At 37.0% G+C, this 22,785-nt stretch overlaps 3 protein-coding genes across 5 annotated transcripts in view; 2 read left to right on the forward strand and 1 right to left on the reverse strand.

Moving 5' to 3' along the window:
- Positions 1–2,981: 2,981 nt before the first annotated feature.
- Positions 2,982–5,289, reverse strand: il1fma (interleukin-1 family member A). Its single transcript, XM_016566782.1, has 7 exons — positions 5,210–5,289; positions 5,007–5,113; positions 4,768–4,864; positions 4,135–4,480; positions 3,919–4,038; positions 3,502–3,638; positions 2,982–3,227 (listed from the first exon to the last, which is right to left on the reverse strand). The coding sequence occupies exons 1-7, from the start codon at positions 5,219–5,221 to the stop codon at positions 2,982–2,984; spliced, it is 1,065 nt and encodes a 354-aa protein (XP_016422268.1). The 5' UTR covers positions 5,222–5,289.
- Positions 5,290–11,339: 6,050 nt separating this feature from the next.
- Positions 11,340–16,427, forward strand: LOC107751137 (uncharacterized). Of its 3 annotated transcripts, none has more exons than XM_016566759.1 (10): positions 11,340–11,405; positions 11,548–11,724; positions 11,828–12,000; positions 12,876–13,091; positions 13,697–13,991; positions 14,103–14,236; positions 14,587–14,826; positions 15,023–15,184; positions 15,827–15,916; positions 16,103–16,426. In XM_016566759.1, exons 2-10 carry the CDS (start codon positions 11,550–11,552, stop codon positions 16,268–16,270), a joined length of 1,653 nt encoding a protein of 550 aa, XP_016422245.1. In that variant the 5' UTR covers positions 11,340–11,405; positions 11,548–11,549; the 3' UTR covers positions 16,271–16,426. The 3 variants fall into 3 exon arrangements, with proteins under 3 accessions (XP_016422245.1, XP_016422246.1, XP_016422247.1); XM_016566760.1 differs by having other exon boundaries at positions 11,342–11,409; XM_016566761.1 differs by having other exon boundaries at positions 11,349–11,409; positions 11,513–11,724; positions 16,103–16,427.
- A 205-nt stretch (positions 16,428–16,632) lies between these two features.
- The window catches only part of pir (pirin), an 11,231-nt gene continuing 5,078 nt past the window's right edge, over positions 16,633–22,785 (forward strand). Inside the window, exons 1-4 of the mRNA XM_016566762.1 lie at positions 16,633–16,869; positions 16,962–17,054; positions 19,696–19,776; positions 21,072–21,278. Of these exons, the coding sequence (XP_016422248.1) occupies positions 16,780–16,869; positions 16,962–17,054; positions 19,696–19,776; positions 21,072–21,278 (471 nt within the window). The 5' untranslated portion in view covers positions 16,633–16,779. The remainder of the gene's footprint in view (positions 16,870–16,961; positions 17,055–19,695; positions 19,777–21,071; positions 21,279–22,785) is intronic.

Raw genomic sequence — 22,785 nt, forward strand, 5'->3', positions numbered from 1 at the left:
ATATAAGTGCAAATGACAAGTCTCGGTTAGCCTAACGCAGTACACGTAGCAAGGTGTGTATATAATATATATATAAATATTATACACACACACACATATACACACACACGCACAAAGAAAAACAAGTAGATAGAATAGAAAAAATAGAAAGCTAGTGTTTGTTTGTTTTTTGTTGTTTTTTTTTAAATAAAAAAATAAAAAAAGATAAATATAGATAAAGTAGAATTAAAATAGAATAGAAAGTGCTAGAGTTAGAGGGTCAAATAAAGGTGATATGAAAATCCTGGAATGAAAATCCTGGAATCGCCCCTGGCTTAGTACTATTTGAAGTTATCCTAACAGGAGTAAAAGTGCAGTTTTCACTGACTTTGCAAAACGGTGAGCCATTCTAAAGGCACTGAAACCCTCCTACAGCAGGTTGTCCAGATGAAGGTCAATAGCTGCCATAGCAAGAAAAATTAGTTGTTCCAAATCTGCGATTTCTAGAATATTGCATCTTTACAATGTCACTATCTCATTCAAGTCCCTCAAAAAGGCTGGTTGTCCATGAAAGACAAATGCACGAGAAAACAGGATAATGCGGAGAATCTCAATGGGGAATCGGTTCAACACTGCAGCTGGAATTGCTCGCCAGTTCAGCACTGAACAGGGTAAGGATCTGTCTCAGCATACAGTGTCTTTACATTTAAGAGAATGTGGACTGAAAGTACACTCTGCAGTGAGCAAATCTCTCATCAGCAGAAAGAATCAAAAGGCTAGATTAGAGGAGCATGTTGTGTGGACAGAGGAAAACTGTTCCAAAATTCACTTCAGTGATGAAAGCAAGTTAAATTTATTTGGGTCCAATGCGAAACATTATGTTCATCAAACTGGGGAAAGACTGAACCCAAAGTGTGTAAAGAAGTCAGTTGCGGCGCAGAGCGATAGGACAAGGTGTGTTTATCGATAGATTGTTATAATATCTGCAATATAATACAGTTTACAAAATATCATGGGGGAGCAATCGGTTCCCCATCTACTGTAGCCTAAGTTTTCACTGCGTTAACCCCTCATCGCACATTCCTCCAACGAAAATGAAGCACATATTTATTTATTTATTTAGTCATTTAGCAGACGCTCGGTTAGCCTAACGCAGTGCTCGTAGCAAGGTGTATACACACACACACACACACACACACACACACATATATATATATATATATATACATACATACATACATACATACATACATACATATACATACATACACATACGGAATTTATTATTTGAATATTGTAAAAAAAAGTTCAGAATTTGAAATCTGAGACTTTGTTTCATATCAAAAGAAACAATGCACATAGTTTATTGCGATTTATTTTTATGGGAGGCATACTACAATGTTTGTTCAATAAATGAAAACAGGCTAGACTAATAGATTCTTGGGATTTAAGAATTGATTCAAATCGAAAAATCGATATATATATATATATATATATATATATTTATATATATATTCTCCACAAACATGGAAAACAGCAATAACGGCATTTACCACAAAGACGTCGCTGCTGCCGGTGCAAATGCAACCAGGAAAACGAGGGAGAAATTGGTTCTATAGGAACGACCCTGCTAGCTAGTTCCTAGAACGGTGTGAAAACCCCTTTATACAGCTACAAGGCAGAGTGAATGCAAATGTTTCTCAGAACCTCCTCCAGCAACATGCGGTACCTTCCCTGCAAGCATCTCCCAATCAGTCAGCAATTTTCATGCAAGACAATACTCCTGTCAAACTGCAAAACTGGTAAAGCAGTTCCTTGAAGCTAAACACATTGAAATAATGAAATGGCCAGCAGTCTTGATCTAAACCCGATTGAAAATCTCTGGAAAATCCTTAGCAACAAATTTATGTCTAAGAAAACCAGAGGAGTGTGAGAAACTAGTGATGTCCTGTGGCTGTAGATGTGCTGAAGTCATTATAAGCAAGGGCCTGTACACTTCCCACTAATTTTTGACTGCTGTAACCTTCAGACATTTTAGTTGTAATCTTTCTTTGTGCTACAGCTGTTCTCTAATTTTGATCACTGTGTTTTCCACAAAATAAAGGGTTTTTGTTGAAGTGTCTTGGTTATTTTGTAAAACACTAGGATGAATCTGAAACAATTGCTGAAGCACTAAACTTGATTAATAACTTTTTTGTTGTGATTTTATAGAAGAAACATAATACATAAACACACGTTAATATGGTAAATTATACATTTATTCAGAAAAAGCAAGTTGTTAGTAGCTTTTATCTTATACTAACAAATGTAAATAATAGCTGATATAAATACAGGAATGACACACATTGTGTTTAAAAAAGATTTAACATTTTTTTGCAAAATTATAATATTTTAGCACAAAAAGTAACTATGAGCAGTTAGCAATACAAATAAATATGAATTACATGTGTTGGTTTACAAACATCAGTTTAAAAGTAGCTGAATATAAAAAAGATGACAAAAAAACAAAACAACGTCAGCTCATAGTATGCTACATATCTACTCACTACTGCGATGGCAGTACAACACACCATTCTTTGGAAGAGGCTGCTTCCTCTAAGACAACCTTAACAATTAAACTCATCCAAAACATGTGGCAACTTTAACCAACGCTTCTAAACAGTCTCCAGCACATTCTCTTAAACTAATTTGACCAATTTGCTTCTTTCCAAGATGCCAGTCCAAAGAATTGATTGACATCTTTAATGAAGCAGTAGGCTTCAGTAGGGATGGTCATGTCAGCTTGAATCAGTAAGATCAGTTCATTATGTTAGGATTGGGTTTGAATAATCATTATTTTGAATTGCAAGTTAATTTGAGAACAATTCCCAGTTATAAAATGTCATATACAAGTGTGATATACAAAACTGATACTTAAAATAGTTTGTAATAGTTTGTAATAAGTTATCACTACTATACAAACTCTTCTCAATTCTGTGATGTCCATATCAAGACCTTGAATTCTAACATGACCCATTCTCACTCAGAATTATGAATGAGAAGGCACTGTCTTGTTTACTGTCAAACTGATCTTCTTTATGCATGTACAATTCGTTATTATCTACCCTTTCTGTGTAGATAAACCATCCTCTGTAAAGAGCTGACTCAAAACGCCGGAGATTGTCTCGCCCACAAGACATGTAAAATACAAGGGACCATTTTTCTCGGTCATCAGGACAGATGCTTTTCAGGTGCTTTTTATTACAGTTCTGCAAACGAACAAAACAAGTCTAGTTTCAGCTTAAAGGAACAGTTCACCTATAAGAATAGTGCATAAATCATACTTATAAAAAAACTAAAAAACTTTCCAAACTATATTGGACCTCATTGATTTTCACTTGACTTGAAAATAATAACAATAATAATAATAAAAAAAGACATAAAAAAGTGTTCCAAAAAAAGTATAAAAAGTACATTCCTTTAAATTTAGGTGCCAAGATGCATAAAAAAAAAACAAATAAAATAAAATAAAAATAAACTTACCATGACTGTCAAAATCTTCTTATCTTCACCTTGTTTGGTGGTACAGCAGAAGAAGTTTTCTGTGCCACTGAAGTTCAGTACAACAGGAACACCTTCACAGCCCTTGGTGATAGTATAATAGTAGAGGGTGATTTTTGCTGAAACAAAAAGTATTGCAAAATATATTTCAAAATGTACTTGAATCAAATCAAAACAAAGAATGATAGTTCAGTTATTTAACTTACTTCTAAATAAACTTTTAATTTGATTGCAAATTTTTTTTTTTACAAAATTATATTATTATATAATTTATATATACATATATATATATATATATATAGGTATCGGCGTTTGGTATGGGGCATTTTAACGAGTACGAGTACGAGTACAGGAGACCAGTATCGTATCGGTATCGGTGCATCCCTATTTATTACCAACCTGACATGGTGTCTTTCAAAAGCATATGCTGATTCTCTGGGGTGACATACTTTTCCATCAAGGAACTCTTAATGAACAAATTCTTTTGCTCTCTAATCCGCATCAAAATCCTTGAAGAATCTGACAAAACAGAGGAAAAATACGTTTTATGGACATCAGTTATAACGTTTAAGAACTTGAATTGTATTGTCAACGAATGCAACATTTGTTTCTTACTAAAGGTAATCTCAGCTGTCGCAGGCAGGACAACAACGTCATTAAATTGGCAATTCATCCCTCCACAGCTGTTGCAAGGGCTGTCAGGATCACAGCCCCGAGCAACGACCACACTGAAGCTTGTCTCAGCCATGGAGACAAGCAGAAGATTGTCTTTACTGAAACAGTCATCCTCAATGTCCTTGTCTTCCCACTCTGGCGATGGTTGAACTCCAGTGGCTTCCAGATCTTCCTCTCTTACCATCATCACGCTGAATCTCATGACTGTCGGCTCCTCCTTTTTACGCACATTGATTTCCTCAGATTCACATTCTTTGGTTTTCCTTTTGGGTGAATGATGTATGGTCTAAGAGAGGAGATTTAAGACCTCAGCACAGTTAATGTAAATCAAATCACACTAGCTCAGGCAGATGTTTTACTCCTCAAGCAGTTAATCAAAAACAAACCATGATGATGTAATCTCTGGAATTTAATGTTTTAAACACCCACACACATGTCCATGTGATCAATCAAAGTTTCCTGACTAGGCAAAAAAGCCCCTGTGAAAACTTCAGTTTCACTTCTCTCTTACATTTCATTGAACTGAGTAAGTGCATATGAGTGCATTAGTGTGTCAATAAATACAAAACTCACAAGTAAGGGAGACTCTTCAATCAGCAGCTCAGCAAATGCCTGTGGAGTCAAAACCTCTACATCTGTGTTGTTTATCATTATAACTTTATCTCCCTTGCTGAAAAAGATCAGATATAGATGAATGAACAGACAGCCAGATAGTTACACAGTTGAAGATAGATAGATGGACGGACGGACGGACGGACGGACGGACAGACAGACAGACAGACAGATAGATAGATAGATAGATAGAGTCTCACCTCGCGAATTTTCCTTTGTTATAGTTAAAAAAGCCATTCACTTCATACGAGTGTTTCCCTTCACGTTCAGTGTGGAGCAACATAACACCACCACAAACAGGATTTCCCTAGAAGACATCACACATTAAATGTTTTCAACTGGATACATTTATCAAATAACATAGATGTTGATCTACATCTGCATACAACGAAACACTGCATACCTCAGCTGCCATGATGATCTCAGTGCCGATTATGAGGCTGCGTGTGTCCAGACTCTAAAACACTGCCTTTTGAAAGCCAGTAGACCTGATGATGCAGTAGGAAGAGGAAGCTACATTTGATGTCACTGAACCAGTGTCAGCGTTGGTTGGAAAAGAAGAAGTATAGACTTGTAGGGGAAGGACATCAAAGTGTAATCACAAAGATGGGAAAAGGTAGTAAAATAATTCTAAACTGACAGCTCTCTTTGAGATTATCTGTGCCAAACAATATGACCACACTGCACATGCTGCTCATCTCTCTTGAATCTGAAAGGCAAACCATTGTTTGCAAACTGGGGCACAAAGCTGACCTTTTGACAGGAAACGTTCTCTTTATTTAGGTTGGTGAACTGATCTTTTAATGTATACCTTCACATATAGTGTTTTCACATATAGTTTGATTTAAAAGAACCAAACCTAGTTCACTTAAAGTGAACCAGAAAGCAAACTAGCTGAAAGTGACATCAGTTCTTTTTGGTGTTCACAATATAGCGGATTCAAAAGAGAACCTGGTTCTTTTTTTTTTTTTTTGGTCCTCTTCAGCATGGAAGTGATCTCAGACCCTTTCTTGTTCACACCACAAATTCATAAGAACCTTCTGTGCAGCATTGGAATGCTGGAGTTTGACCAACTGGAAAATTGGAAAGACGAAGTGGACAGGGAAGGTGGTGAGGAAGATCTGGCAATCCCTGATCATGACATTTGCAGAGCTTTAACAATGCATTTCAGTCAAATTTAAAATTAAAAGGAAACATTATGTATAAAGTTAATTCAGCTTCCTTTTTTCCTCAGATAAGATTAAGGGTATTAAAATATTTCTTTGCTCCTGGCAGGTATAAATTAAAACCGTTTAATGCACAGGTAGTTCCAAGTCAGTTTAATCACCGTTCCATATTAATGCGCTGCTTTCATTGACACACATGCTCATATGCGCATCACTCGCACACAGAGATCGGAGATCACGCAGTGCACACATAGAAACATTCAGGAGCACAGAAACATGTTGTCAACGCTGCCCCGCAACTTTTTATTAATATAATAGCTTTGATACTTAATCACTACATTATATTCCTCAGCGACTTGGGGGTAAAATTGCTATATTTAAAGTAACTAAACTCACAGCTTCACTGTTTGCAGAGTGATGCACAGATGCAATTCACATACGCAACTTTCATCCCTCTCTCTCTCTCTCTCTCGATAATTAATTCAAATCAATCATATAATTCATACATTCAAATAAAATTGATTTACCACAGTACTTCATCTCTGTGTCTGATTTAAAGCGGGCAGAATGCCCTCGGAGGTGCTAGTAGCTGGTAAGCACCCTCAATTGAAGCTTTAATAATAACATTTAATGTAACCAATCACCGACATATCTGTTGATTTCACGAACGCAATGACCAATCAGAGGCGTTAAAAGTTAAAATTCCACTTACTGTTTTTGTCCCGTGCTGAGTATTGTACACTCGTGAATCCTCTCATTATAACAAATACAATGTAAATAAGAGATTCATTGTGTAGTGTACAAAGGTAATTATAAAGGGAGCGCTCTTTGCGCAATAGCAATGGATGTATTTTGACAAAATATATATATCTGTTGATTTCATGAACGCAATGACCAATCAGAGGCGTTAAAAGTTAAAATTCCACTTACTGTTTTTGTCCCGTGCTGAGTATTGTACACTCGTGAATCCTCTCATTATAACAAATACAATGTAAATAAGAGATTCATTGTGTAGTGTACAAAGGTAATTATAAAGGGAGCGCTCTTTGCGCAATAGCAATGGATGTATTTTGACAAAATATATGTCAAAATATATTAGCATTAAGGTTAGAGCTCTCACTATTTTCAGAAGCACCCTTAGTGATTTGATTCTGGAACCAGACCTGCCTCACTGTCATAATATAGCCTACAGTAGCTGTCTATTATAAACTGGGGCGATTTTTAACTTATAATAATTCAACTTCTGGATAATTACATCATGTAATTTGTGTGTTTAATTTATGAGAGTGGCATATTTGATCAAAATGTGTAAATATAAAGCATTCTGTTTACTTCATCACTGTCACGCAGTAGAGTGTGTGCGGTCCAGAATGTGCAATGCTGCACACATAATTACGCCATTTACTGTTTATAAATTCTGATATGTTCATGACAAGGTTAATAGATCAGGCCTGTCTGACGTGTGCAAATGTATTTTGTGTTACATGAATGAATTAAATTATAAAGATGGGTTGGAGAAGCTTTTACTTTGCATTATAAGCCTTCTGCATGTTATATTTTTTCATCGGCTTTCAAAAAGTGGTGGGGACATAATCGACTTTGGCAAAAAGTGGTGGAGACATGTCCCACTTGAAAATTACACCTATGTCTGAACTGAGAGCATTTGGAGGGCTCAAACAAACTAGGTGTGAAAACACCAGCCTTCCTTTCAGAATCACCACAAAGTTTTATTGTTTCTTTCCACCGTGCAGTGCACAAAACCTATTTCACAGCAAACACAGATAGTGAAAGTGACCTAAATAGACATATTTAATACTTTGAGGAAATAAGAAAATGAGGTTACACATGCAGAACAGTACACGTTTACACTCCCGAAACATGATCGTATACCGTACTTCCTCATGTAAGGTAATATTAACAAAAGAAGAGGAAACTGGCTGCAGGGGAAGAGGCACTTTGTGTGGATGAATGTAACTGTTAACCTCAAATTATTTTTTTTTTTAACTTTGTCAATAGCAAGGCATTCATAAACACTTGACATCCATCCACAAACAAACAGTATATAGACATAGTACATTTCCAAGGAAAAAGTACTTTTATTTAATATGGTATTTAATATCCTCACACAAAGCTAAGGTGCATGGTTTGGTTTTATAGTAGTCTATGGTGCTTTTTTCCCCTTTTTTTCCACTGTCCATGTATGAAAAAAAGAGCTGTATGAAGATTCCTCAACATTCTCCTTTTGTGTTCCATAGAAAAAATTAATTCTTTTGGGTTTGGAACAACATAAGGGTGAACAACTAAACAGAATTTCTCAGCTATTCCTGTAAATTACATATTTTATTTTACAATGATGGCTTTACTAGCAAGGTTCGTACATATGTTATTTTGATACTGTGGTTTCCTGTCAACAAGTCACCACACAGTTTTACGCCATTCTACACACCCACATACATGATTGCCAAAATTATACCAGACGGCCTGCATGGCCCTTTACACTCAAACCAGAGTGTAAAATGTTCATAAACATCCTCAACACCTTTACACATGTTTACACAAACATGACACGTCTGAAGAGCCTATACAGCCACGCTTGAGGTTAACACTCGTACAGAAACTTACTCAACCAGTTTGACACATCAAAACAGAGGGTGCTCTCTGACCTCTCAGACAACATCTATACAAAACAAGCAAATATATCTATATCTTTAGGTGCAGACTCTTTCAGCAATTCTGAGAGTCATCGTGGCATTTAATAATAAAACAACACTGTGTTGACTTTATGTACTGAGTACTTGTACCATAGTTTTATAAGCAATGTTTCTGATATAGGCTATTTTTATTAACTGCATGCTTATCTAATGACAACTCCAGTCCCATATTTGAAACTGAAGCTATTTTTGATAGTTGCACTGAATGAGAAAACAATTAACGAGCTTCCACCACCCTGATTTGTACAAACATTTCCTGCTTGTCACTCTACAAAGCTACGAGTATCCTGTTAAACTGCCCACTGCTGAACTATTTATGGAGAGGCAAAAGAGACAAAAAAGACATCAGATACGCAATTTAAATGTACATATACAATACAATACAAATATTTTAATTTATAAGCACTTATACAAGTGGCATGTCCTCATAAGAGCAAACCTTTGAATAAAAAAGGTCAAAGTCACCCACAGAGTGACATCAGCGCTACATATTTCCCTGAAGTTATATCATAAACGTGATATGTCACTCACAGAATGAGTATCACCCAGCAGATTTTACTTTTATTTTTGGTTGAATGCAATTAATTACTCATTTCTGTTACTAAAAGCATCAGTATGTGTGTTTTAAATAGTGTGCAGGTGTTTCTGAGTGTGAGTAAAAACAATAGAGAATATGACTATGAAACAGATGAAGGAGTAAACAAACTTGCCACAAAGCGTCTTTCTGTCAGGGTTCACAGTTCTGAGGTAATACTATGCTCTCTCCTTCAGTCTCAGTATTAATCATCATCATGCTTTTGGGGCGAGCAGGAAGGTGATGTAATGTGATGTATGTGTGCTCAAACCAAAACAAGAAGAAAAAAAAAAAAAAAAATCCCATCAGTGGGAGGAATAGTTCACTCCAAAAATAAAAAATTTGCTGAAAATTTATTTACTCTCAGGCTTTCCAAAATGTAGACTGCTTCTTCATCAGAACAGATTTAGAGAAATTTACCATTAAATCACTTGCTCATCAATGGATCCTCTGCAGTGAATGGGTGCCGCCAGAATGAAAGTTCAAACAGCTGATAAAAACATCCCAATAATCCACAAGTAATCCACACGACTACAGTCCAGCAATTAATGTCTTGGAAAGTAAAAATCCATCGTTTTTTTTTTTTTTTTTAGTTCAAACAAGTCCTCGATCCATTGTATTACTTTCTTCAATGAAAAAGTCATCTCATCTGAATCAGGAGAGAAATATGCAGAGATCACCATTTACATACAAAAACAAGGACATCAATTTTACATCTTCACGTCCCTAAACATGATGCTGAGCAAGACTACACTTTCTGTAACATGGAGCTCAGCCTCAGGCCAAAACGTAACAAAATAAAATAAAAATGGCATATCCGTTTTTACTGGATATGAATGAATGGTGGGAGAAAGGTAGAAGGTAGGTTTAAAAATTTGATGAGAAAGAGGTAGAAAGTGGTTAGCAGATAAATGTTTAATGAGAATGGAGAAATAAAATGAAACAATAAAAATAAAACAACAAAAATAAAATAAAACAACAGACTGGGCTAACAACCCCCAAAACACAGTGACGAATAAGTTGGACATGTCCATGTCTCCCTCTAGTGGACATTTCTCCAACTGCTGCTGTACATCTGTCCACATAAGCCTAAACTCAATCATTTTCTTTTTCAATGCTGAATGCTAGTTTTTAGCATTAAACATAAAAACATATCTGTTAGAAGGAATAAGGAAAGAGAAACTATACATATGTCTCTGACAGGAATAACGGAATCGAGAATATTTCTGGAAAAAACACAATAAGAGAAAATTTGAAGAATTTTTATTGAGCTTTTTTCCCCATACAAGAACATTTCAAAGTGACAGCTCACTGGAGAGGAATACTATTTTTGAAAGAAATATTTCATTTTACATTGATAGTTTTGCTAACATGGTTCATACATATGATATTTTGATACTGTGGTTTCCTGCCAACAAGTCACCAGACAGTTTTATGCCATTCCACCACCACACACACCAACCAATGCATACATGATTGCCAAAATTATACCAGAGGAACTACATGGTGCTCTGACTCAAACCACAATGTAAAATGTTTATAAACATCCTCAAAACCTTCAGAAAAACCCGAAGAGCCACATTTTTGAGGCTGACACTCATACATACAAACATACTCACTCAAGCAGTTTGGCACATCAAAATAGAGGTTCCTCTCTGAATCGATCATGTAGCTGCTACAACAGACCACATCTATACAAAACAAACAACTATGTCCATATCTGGCATTGATCTGGATCATATATTTAATGTTTGTTAGTAATTAATAATAACAATTCTGATATAGCAAACAACAAACTTGTAGCATCAAATATCCTTCAGAGTTACTAATCCAGAATATCCAATCCAACAATATTTTATAAAATGTTAAATGGTATTTTTATATTTTGGAGATTTGGAGATACCAAAATGTTCAGTATTTAAAGTTCTTTCTTGTTTAGATAACAGTGATGAGTGTGAGCTAAAATTAAGCCCCTCTGCTCTAGGACAGAGCTATTCTGAGACCGACACTCAGTCAGACAGCCAATCATGAGCCAAAGTATCTATAGAGCGTAACACGTGCCACACTATTCCCAAACCAAAAACTGTTTGTCCAACAGGTCACTTCGTCAACCAACTGCTCTTCATTTTGAGGAAACAGACCTCATAAGCAAGTACAAGATTGTTCTATTTTTCTAACTAGTAAGACCATTCAACTAGAGGCGACATGCAAACATTAATTCTCCTTTGCTGTTTTCTCTTGCTTGCTTTCATTAGCTCTTCCCTCCATCTCTCTCTCTCTCTCTCTTTAGGGATGTTGGATGTTTTAATAATTGGAGGAGGTCCTCATGCTTTAACCCTCGCTACTCTGCTCTCAAAGCCTGAAAAACCTCTCTGCCAATCTAGTGCTGACATCCTTCAGGGAATTCAGCTGAGCAAAACTAAAGCTAAAAGTGTAGACTACAAAAACAAAAAGAGACAACCCATCAGTGAGTCAAGCAGTTTGTGAAAAGGACAACAGATTGGTTATGGTTTATTTTTCTATGCATATATCCTATAATCACAGACCGATTTAGATCTTCTTTCCAACAGGGCCAGTGTTTGACACAAAGAATGAAGCCAAATGTCTGCCATGTCCTCCGCTGCATTTCAAAGTGGTGGATTCTTATGGAAAATGGACATCACTGTGGGAAAGTCAGTTTACCGCCCTGAACATCCCTCACCTTCGATCACACACGCTGGTGCACACCGATCCATTTAACAAGGTAATTTAGCACTGGAGAGCATGTGTTGACATCTGCATCTCCGTTTTGATAGCGTGTGCTTTTGAAATACTCTACTCTTCGCAAAAGTTCAAGCAGGATTTCCAAACTGAGGGTTCGTAAGTTTATGAGAAGCTAAATAATTTCATAAGAATGGAAAAATAAACAAAACAATTTTAAATGAAAAATCAGAATCAGAATCAGAATGAGCTTTATTGCCAGGTATGTTTACACATACGAGGAATTTGTTTTCGTGACAGAAGCTTCCACAGTGTAACAGAATGACAGTGACAGAACAAAAAACACAGATAATAAAAAATAAAAATAAATAAAAAATAAAACAAGTAAATAAGGAATAAAAATATATAAATTGACAATTACTAGCCTTTCTCTCTCCCCTCCAGCTAGAGTTGATCTGCCAGTTGTTGATTCTCCACAGTGCTGGGGGATGGTGTCTTGTAAAAACAACTCAAATAAAACATTTACTATAATGCTGAAATGTAGTTTGTCTAACTAAACATAATTTGACAATTATGACAATTAACTAACATCAGAGAACCGTGAACAGCATGTGTTATTCAACTATTGAAATGTTAACTTAAAATCTAAAAGGAAAAAGGAAAACTTCAAAAGAAAACTTCAAGTAAATATATTTAGGTCAAAGGGCTTCGGCTGACAAAAAAAAGTTTGGAAATCCCTGATTTAAAGCATAAAAAATGTTATAGTACTTTGTTGTAAGAAAATACAACAGATGAACAGATGAACAGATGGTCAGACGCGAACAATATTTAAACAATAATGCAAACCAAGAAATAAACATTACAATGATGTTGTCTATCAAAAGGACTAATAGTTTGTGCATCTGTGTACAATCTCAGAAGGCCTTGCAGGACTTTGTGCTGGAGCAAAATCGGGAGGATGAGCTGAACTGTTTACCTGAGAAAATGTATATTCAGGATGAGAATGCATTTTTTAACGACAATCGCCTGGGAAAGAAGGACAAAAAGCTTCTTAGCACAACAAAGGGCCTACAGAAAAACCTGTATTTCAGTCTTCCAGGAACACAGCTCAGTATTGACTTCTTCCAGGGGCAGGTCTGAACATCACGCAACAGAATGCCTGACTAACAATAATTAATAAACCGACTGTGGAATGCTTGGTTTTAAAGCAACTGAATGTAAGTTGTTTTTTTTTCTTTAAGTATAGCCTAATCATTCAAAGTCATTCTGATGGTACACTGACTTCTAATAAGGATGATGTTGGCTTCTTTCTCACACTCCCTCACAAACGGCTGTTCTTTAAGTATATGTAAGATTGGTGAGCAGGTATGAAATTCCCCGAAAAGGACTGATTGCTTTATGGCAGCAACAAATGCACGTGCAGCTGTCCACTTAATTACTGCAGTGTTATATTTACGACAGTGAATTCCACTCTTTTAACTGTAGGGGGCTCCAAAGTCGCAAACCTACACAAAACTACATACAGTTGCTTTAACAGCACTACTGGTATTAAGAAAAACTGTGCTGCATGCTCTGAGCATTATGAGAAATTGAGTTTCAGCTATAACATGATCAAATATCTAATTTGGAATGCTAAGTGCAATGTGTTTTAATACTATACTAACTTTAAAAGTTGAATTATAAATGCACTATGAAATAACAATAAATGATGGATTACATTGCAAAGGACTTCCACCTAGGTACGCAAATTTGACCTGGACAGTGTCTTAATCCGAGCCACAGTGGACAGAATCATCCCAGTCTTAACTGAGGATGAGAGCAAGGTTAAGTTTTTCAAGGTGACACTACACACTGGGGAAAATATAGAGGCAAAAACAGTTATCATGGCGACTGGACCTTCCAGGTCGCAGATGGCAAACATCCCATGTTGGGTGCGGGCAATACAGGAGAGTTACCCAGAGGAAAGTCTACAACACACAGTGCAGCTCATGCATTACTTCTGTACACATGAAAAGATGGGTGAATCCTCCTCAGGTGAGTTTCTAAACGTTATCAATTCCTGATCAGCCAGATATAAAGCAAAAAATAACTAAATACATACTATATTTGAATAATGTAAGACGATGAATATGCACTTTTTCTCAGGTTCTCCTCCTGTGTGTCAGATGGGTCAGAGAGTGATGGTGGTAGGTGGAGGTCTGACCAGCGCCCATATTATCTCAATTGCGCTGAAGCAGGGTGCATGTCATGTGACCTGGGTTTTACGAAAACACTTACAGGTAAATTGAGTGTAAACATAGCTACATATAGGAAAATGTAAAATCAACTGATCATAACTGCCAAATAATCCCTACCAATACAAAGTTTAGGGGTCGTGTATCACCCTGAAGGGGTTTATTTTGAGATTAACAACCTGCTACCTGCCAAATAAATGAATGGACATGGAATGTTTATTAAAAGGTGCTCTAGGTGACGTTGGCCATTGTAGAAATGATGTCAGATATATGAACCACCAAATTAATCCCACCACCCCTCTTTCTTCAAGCTCGAAGAAGCAAAAAATCAGCACATTTGCTTAATTTATTATTTTAAAATAACAAACTTTACTCTCTCTCTCTCTTTCTCTCAGCTGAAGCAGTTTGACGTTGGGGATATAGAGAGTCTGATTGGACGCTATTCCCACGTTGAGCATGGGATCAAGATGGATGGCCTGGCCTACTTAAGGCAGTTCTATAATGAAAGAAGTCTTCACAAGAGGCTAGCGATGATTAAACAAGCCAGGAAAGGAGGAGCAGTGACCCCTGAGGCCTACGCACAACTTCAGCCTTTCATTCAGAGTGGCAAGCTCCTGATCAGAGCTCATTGCCAGGTGTGTCAAAATCTTTTGGCTATATTGTGAGGCAGCTATGCTCAAGTGGGATGCTACATGTCATGAGTCATAAACAGCTGAGCACAAAGTCCAAAGAATATCTAAGTTCAAAGAGTCTAGCAGTGCAAACCAAGTTACTGGATTTCTTAATTAAATGTAATTAATATTTTATTATTTAAAATGTCTTTACCCCAAGGTGGCTGAAGCTAAATGGTGTTATCAGTCACAACGTTGGAGGGTTTCCTTGTGCAGTAGAGAACAATGGGGTGGAGAAAAGATTTGGCTGGCAACAGGCTGCAAACTGGATACTACCCAGGACCCTTTACTCTCGGACATCATGACAAAATTCCCCATTCAAGTGAGCAAGTGGACATTTCAAGTTTGTACTTAACCAAAAACTTTAAAACAGGGGTTTAACATAAGAATCATAATACAAATATAAATACATTATTACACTATATACTTGCATGGTAATAGACCAGACTTTTAACCCTTGTTGTTAAGTATCATATTTGATACATCAGGATTTGGTGGCTCATAAATCCTTAGTATCATAATCAAAGCTTTGTAGTTTTCATTTAATGAAATGCATTACAAGAAATAAAAATAAATGTTCTTTAAAAGCCTGATGTATCATATTTGATAGTCACATTTTAACATTTTCTAAAAAATCATGTATGGGTAATCAAATAAAGTTGATTCAGTCCAGTAAGTGCTCATCTTGAAATATTACTACAATATAAAGAATTCAAAATAAAAAGACAGGTGTACCACAACCTAAAGACCTTTGACTTGCTAAAAAGTATGAACTATCAATTAGATGACAGAAGGCATGTAGTAGATTGTGTACAACAGGTTATTCAATAAATTTTGATCATGTTGATAATTTAGAAGCTTAAGAAATGTGTATCAAATACAGCAGGTTTTTAAAATGCTGAAAAGTGTTTTTAATTATTCATGGGCACAACTGTACAAAAGTTAAGCATTTCCTGCTTGACAGGTTCTGGAGGGCTGGCCATGCATAACAGAATCACTGCAGTGGACAGCAGGATGCCCCCTCTACATGATGGGACAATATGCAGCACTTCAGGTGCTGTTATGTTCTTGTTATGTATTATTATGTGTGGTATGAGGTGAAAACATTTGAGTGAGTCATCGTACTATGAGTCATCACTGAGTCATTTCTACATAACACCTGCACGCTAACTATGATTTAGGCTGCAGATAACATTACCACAAGTACAGTACAGGTAATAAATATATGAAATATCCACAGGTTGGGCCTCATGCAGTGAACCTTGCAGGGGGTCAAGCTGCGAGTATACGCATTTTCAAAGACATCATAGCTCAACACAGTGGATTGGATGAGAGTACATCAGAAAGGATGGAAAAGACCCGCACTGAAGAGTACATATCACATATGCACGGCCTCATGTGGTTGTAACATCTACATACAAACACCTGCAAAGAGAGAGAGAACCAGATCAGCAGTCTCAGGTGTCAAGTAACAAGGAAGGGGGGGAATGCTAACAGCTGTGAAATTATATTTTATGATGCTGCACTGTATATGAAGCTGACTAATAAATAATGACCTAACCTTTTTTTTTGGCTCTCATTTAAACTAACAGTCATGTGTAAATGCATAGTCACTCATGTGGCTCAAAATATTGCATTGTCATTGTAACTTGCACTGCGCCTTTAAATAATCCGAATCTAGTGGGACTGTGATCTGTGAAGGAAGCCATGGCAAACCCAAAACGTCAACAAACAAAACATACACCTGTCATAGGTGGATACAGATTTACTATAAGAGCGAATAACTCTGCAGTGCCAAGTTGTGTCTAAATAAATGTGCATCTTGTTTCGTTTTTGACTTCCGGTGCATTTGGGAGCTCACAAACTGAGAACTGAAGAAAAATATTGGGATTATAAGGAGATATCAAGGTGTTTATCATGATTAGAAGAGTTGCTAAGGTCGTTTTGAGTGTGGAACAGTCTGAAGGCGTCGGGGCTCGAGTTCGCCGGAGTATTGGACGGAAAGAAGTAAGTTTTCATTGCTGTTTTTAACGCATGAAACTCGGGTTTTTTTTAAATGCACGATGACACATTGCATAAAATGCACTGTTTTATTTCAGCTGAAGAATCTCGACCCTTTCTTGATGCTGGATGAATTCTGTATCGCCAAACCAGCGGGTTTTCCTGATCATCCTCACCGTGGATTTGAGACGGTAAACGCTATTTATTTTCCAGCAGTCAAGAGGCAAAGCCGTGTACGTTCAAACTATGAATTAATACAGTTATGGAAAGACTGACATTTCTTAAATTAATCCTTGCAGTCAGATGAAATGAATTGAAGTAAATTGCGGTGTAATGTTACTAGCCTTCTACTTCCTGTTCAGATCCGATCAGGACAAAACGGAGTCTTCCGCCAGGTGGCGCGTGGCGGCTCAAAAAGACACTTCAGCACTTTTATTGTTGTCTTACGAAAGACTTTGGTACACTTAAATGTGTAGTTGTTTAATTATATTAAATACCTAAACATTTTCTGATAAACGGACATCTGTTTTCCGTGAAACAACTAGTACTCTTATCCTGCAATAACAAGCGGCTGTGATTAGTCCATCCAAAACATCGCTGAGAAAAGTAACAGGTACAACGTGACAACATATTTTTGAATGATGCTTCTACAGCCGTCTGAATAATTAAATACGACAGGCTTATTAATTTTTTTCCAACTAAATAATGACACTGAGAATGGTTAACATTCACTGAATTAAAAATACACTATGAAAAGAGTTAAAATAGGAGAAGGTGGACCCATCGCAATGATAGATTACTTTGACCACTAGAGGGCTCACAGGTTCTTAACGTTTTAGCACTGCAGTCACCCAAACTGGCTTTAGTTGATTTTCGCTTTGAGGTCGTCTATGTTAATATACAAAACATTGACAAAATTCACTTTTAGCACATAGCCCACACATTTAAAATGTGCTGTCTTTTTTTGGAGAAAAAAAAAACCTGACAATAAATATTGATGACATCCTGTACTACAAAAATTTTTTATCCAATCAGATGCACTCTGGAATGATAATGCCCCTTCCCTGCAAACAAATGCAACCAACTAGAAAGTAGCAAATTCTGGTTTGTTGCTGTGATGTAACTAAAGCCTATTGGGTTTTCTTTCTCAATTTCTTTCTTTTCTTTTTAAGGAGTCCTTCAAAATGTCATGTCCAAACAGAAAAAAAGGCAATTTTAACAAAGCTGCCGAGCATATAAAGATTGTCCAGTAAACCACTCCCATCGTTTTTGGCAGTTTAAGTACTCAAAAACTGTTCACTCAATTGTGAGAGAATGTATGGTCATTAAAAACGCTTCCTTTAAAATGTCAGTATTTTGGCCAGAACTGGTCCTGAGAGTATTTTCTGAAACTTGACTAAAGAAAAGCTGACCAACTCACTCAGCCTTCTTGTCTCCTTATTTATTTACAACATCTGATGTACTCATTTGTTTACTCACAGTTTAGCAATGTGTTTGGCATAAACTGTTCCTATGGAAAGTGGGTCTGTGCGGCTGTGGAAATCATTTAGACTTGTTTCCTTAAACAGTTTGGTGTCATCTATTGCCATCTGCACAGATATAGTCTCATCTCATTCACTTTACAGAATGAGTCTGACTATGTGTCACCTTTCTTCATGAATGGATTTTTCTTGTAATATTTGTATTCAGAGATTTGCTGGAAAGTGACTCATTGTGAGAGCACTCTAAAGCCAAATTCTGGCTAAATATTTATTCCCTTTAGAGTAGTAATTTGTTCAGCAGGCATACAGTACATAACACAGACAAACAATATACAATGGACTTTAGACTCAGGATAGATGCAAATTAAAACAAGGCTGTGAGGGATAAATGTCCATTCTGCTCGTCGAGTTTAGGCTCTCTTTGTAGGTTCTAGAGGTTTCATTTTTCATATGAGCATTATTAGCAGAATTGGACTTCTATGTTGCCTGAGACATGCAGGTGTGTTTGCTCACGAACAGCCATGTGACTGTCAGATCACAGCTGTGCTTGCAGATCACAGGCTGCCTGTGGCCACAGGTCAAGCAAGCCTCCGAGGGTTCAGATGTTGACCTCTTACCCTGCCTCCCGTATCCTGTTGAGAGCAGCGTTGTCTGTGTGAGAGATGGCATGCAATCCATCCACGCTGTATGTCGGACCACCTGCAGCTGACCATGTACATTCATTTTTACTTTTTCAGTGGACAAATGGGAAAAGGCTTCGGGTAGATTTTGTTAATTGGAAAGATGTTTATTTAATATATGCAAATTTTGATTATGACACATTAGCATCTAGCCTCTAGCTCTGTCTTGACCTGGAAGGACTGTTTTTTTATGCTGCATAAAAGACCTTTACTAGACATTCGAAAAATATGTGTATGTGTATTCGTATTTGTGTCAGAATTATTTACTGATCAAATGTTCATTAGATCATCACCCGCTAACACTTTTTTTATTTTCCATCTCACAGCCTAGGATGTATCTGCTTTTGGCATTTAGCTTTATAGTCCATCAGGGCTTTACCAAAATCCCTCAAACATAAACTTTTTGCATCTACTCTGCAAACACAGCCCTTGAAATATGTTTCACCTTTCACCTGTATGATTTTTGACATGTTTATTTTCCTCTAAATGAACGTCAAGTTGATGACTTTTCCATACTGTCTTTTGCGTGAATATTTCCCCAAGAAATGGCTTCGTTTTCAATCAGAAAACTACAATCTTACACCTCATCCCTGTGTTTCAAAAGGCTTCACATGTGGGACTTTTCTTTCATTCCCACATATGTGGTTAAATATGTTTTGCTTTTTGCACAGGTAACATACTTGTTGAGTGGAGTAACAGCCCATGAAGACTCCTGTGGTCACAGCGGGAGGTTAGAACCTGGGGATCTTCAGGTAGAACAGCTTGTAGTAATTTAATCAACACTGAACTTTTTTTCATGTGAAATTTTGCCAATGGAAAATAACTGTTATGTTAAAGACTACATGTCTAATATCATTTTAAAACGACCTTTGGTCCCACTTTATATTAGGTGGCCTTAACTACTATGTACTTAGATAAATAAATAAGTACAATGAATGTACTTATTGTGTTCATATTGTATTGCATAGCACTTTTGCTGGTATTGAGGTGGGATACGGGTAAGGTTTGGTGGCATGGCTAGGTTTTAGGGTGGGCTAAGGTGTAAGGGATTGGTCAACATTGTAATTATAAATGTAATTACAGAAATGAATTACAGATGTTATTACATGCAGGTATTTTTAAAATATAAGTACAATGTAAAAACATGTATGTACACAATAAGTGCATTGTATCAAATGATTAATTTAAATGTAAGTACATAGTAGTTAAGGCCACCTAATATAAAGTGGGACCGGACCTTTTACTTAAAAAAAGTGAGCCAAAAGTAACACATCAGAAATATGTACACTTACGCAAGTCTATTATAGATAGAATGAAAGCCACCATTTTTATTTTTATATATACTGACTGTAAAAAATGGTTGCAAATTAAAATAATTTAAAATTAAGCTATAATTAAAATGTATTTACGTTTAATAGGATGTTATATCCATGCATACACACACAGCTTTTACACCCGTAGGGCACTTCCTGTGTTTTTCTGTGTCATAAAGCGGTCTCAATTTCTCCCGGGTCAGTGAGGGAATGTTTTAATGGGCATTTAATATGTCTGTAGGCCTCACTACTTTAACTACAGCTCGCACCTAACCTCCAGCTACCGGGGCTATAGCCTCACCATCAAACACTCAGGGACTCCCTGATAATACCAGTAGCGCATAGAAGGAAAAAGCTGCTGAGTGTTCCACTCCATAACTCAAACCACTTAGTGCCCAATGGCTCCCTGAGAGGGGCTGCTAAACCTCAGAACGAATGGAAATTTCCACTAAGAGAGAGCGAAAAAGGAAGAGGTGAAAGAAAAGTGCTCCATTAGGTATATTCAGCTGTTGTTGTAAAAGTGGAGTGGTTCATTTTTACGTTGAAATAAAAGCTCATAAAGATCTCTCATGCTCCACATGAAGATGACATTAACCAGTGCGCAAAGCCCCTGAACCAAGCGGTTAGTCTGTTTATTGGCAAATACTACCAGATAGGTCTTCCATTAGGAATAGAATGGAATAAAACATTAGTATTTGTTCTCACTTCTCGTTCTTTGTTTTCTGTTATGTTAGTGGATGACGGCAGGTCGTGGGGTAATTCATGCTGAGATGCCTGTGTCGGACGGACGCATTCATGGCCTTCAGCTTTGGGTGAACTTGAAAAGTGCAGATAAGATGGTGGAGCCTCAGTACCAGGAGCTGAAGAGCAAAGAGATTCCCAAACCCAGCAAAGATGGAGTCACTGTGAACGTAATCTCAGGGGAAGCTCTTGGAGTAAAGGTAGGTGTTATAGCACAAGCTATTGTTTTGTATTTTGTTTTCATTTTCATGGAAAACTGGGAAATATCTGGGAATATATATATATATATATATTTATATATATATATTTATATTTAGTATATCTGAAAACGTAGTTATTTTCAGATATACTAAAGCATTAATATGAAGTATGGATGATTTTACCAGCCAGAAGGCCTTCATGTTTATCAGGTGATAAAAAACATGCTCCTCATAATTATTCTAAACTCTTTGAACCAAACCACTGAGTGAAAAAAAGTAGTTAGTACGCCTCCGTTTGCCTGACACTTGCATCTGTTTATCGTCTGTAATTTCGCAAACATGTTCATTTGTGCATCCATTTATCAACACATTACGACTAGTGCTGTGTTCAAAATATCGATACGACGATGTATCGTCACAGAGATTTGACGATACGAGTGACGATACGAGTATCGATACAGCTGGCCCTGTATCGATATTGTGGCACGTGTGCAGCAGTGGACGCGCTTAATTTGTTTAAAATTTTACGTTTAAAATTGAGTAGAAAATTGCGAGGTTTCTAAAAAAGAATGAATAGAACATATATAGGCTACAACAAGGTTTAATCTGGCCGCAGAGGAACACAACGGGGTTGCCTGATATAAAGAGACGTAATCCCCAAAACAGAGCTTTACACTTGCGCAATACGGAAATATCTGCTAAATGTGCTACTTATCTTTGTCAACCTGGCAACCATGTGCACACGCGCTCTCTCCACTGTGGATAAACGCGCTTGCTTTCTGAAAACACCGCTTAGCTTGCAGTTTAGCGATCTCCACTTCAATATTCTATTCTCAGAAAAGTGTAATTCATCAACTATTCATTTACGACACAGAGAGGGAGAGAGAGAGAGAGGCTGTGTATGTATGAATTACCACCGTTTTGCCGCGTTTCTCTATTAACAGTAAAGCTGTGGCTTTAATTCCTTTAGAAACAACGATGTTACCAGCTCCTTGTTGAGAAAGATAATGTAGCTCTTGAGCGATTAAGCTATTTAATTGATAAAATTGCGGGGCAGCGCTAAAAAGTTTGTTCCTGAATGTCTGAGTGCGGCCGCAGCGTGATCTGTGTGTGTGACTGAACTTAACATCAAACTGCTTCTGTTTCACACAAATGCTGGCACAGACGTGCATGTTCGGCTAGAGTCGCTCTGAACTCGTCCATCTTCGGAAGCGGAGCTGCGCGTAAAGTTACAAAAAATGTCGTGCACACCCCAAAGCGAACTTCCGCCAACACCGCGATGACGTCATATTTGCCAAGCGCACCTAAGCGAACTTGCGGACGCGTCGAGTATAAATCAGCCTTGAGCGTGTGTGCAGACAGTGAAGACAGCGCGTCAGTTTAGAACTCTTCTAATTTTTTTTTTAATTGTAGAGAGTGTGTTAATTTGTGCAATGATAACATACCAGCAATGTAAATGATTTTTTAAATATATTAGAATGAGTACATTACAATATAAATGTATTAG

This window comes from Sinocyclocheilus rhinocerous, unplaced genomic scaffold (assembly GCF_001515625.1).
Source record: "Sinocyclocheilus rhinocerous isolate Xijiao unplaced genomic scaffold, SAMN03320098_v1.1 scaffold1413, whole genome shotgun sequence".
Lineage (NCBI taxonomy): Eukaryota > Metazoa > Chordata > Actinopteri > Cypriniformes > Cyprinidae > Sinocyclocheilus > Sinocyclocheilus rhinocerous.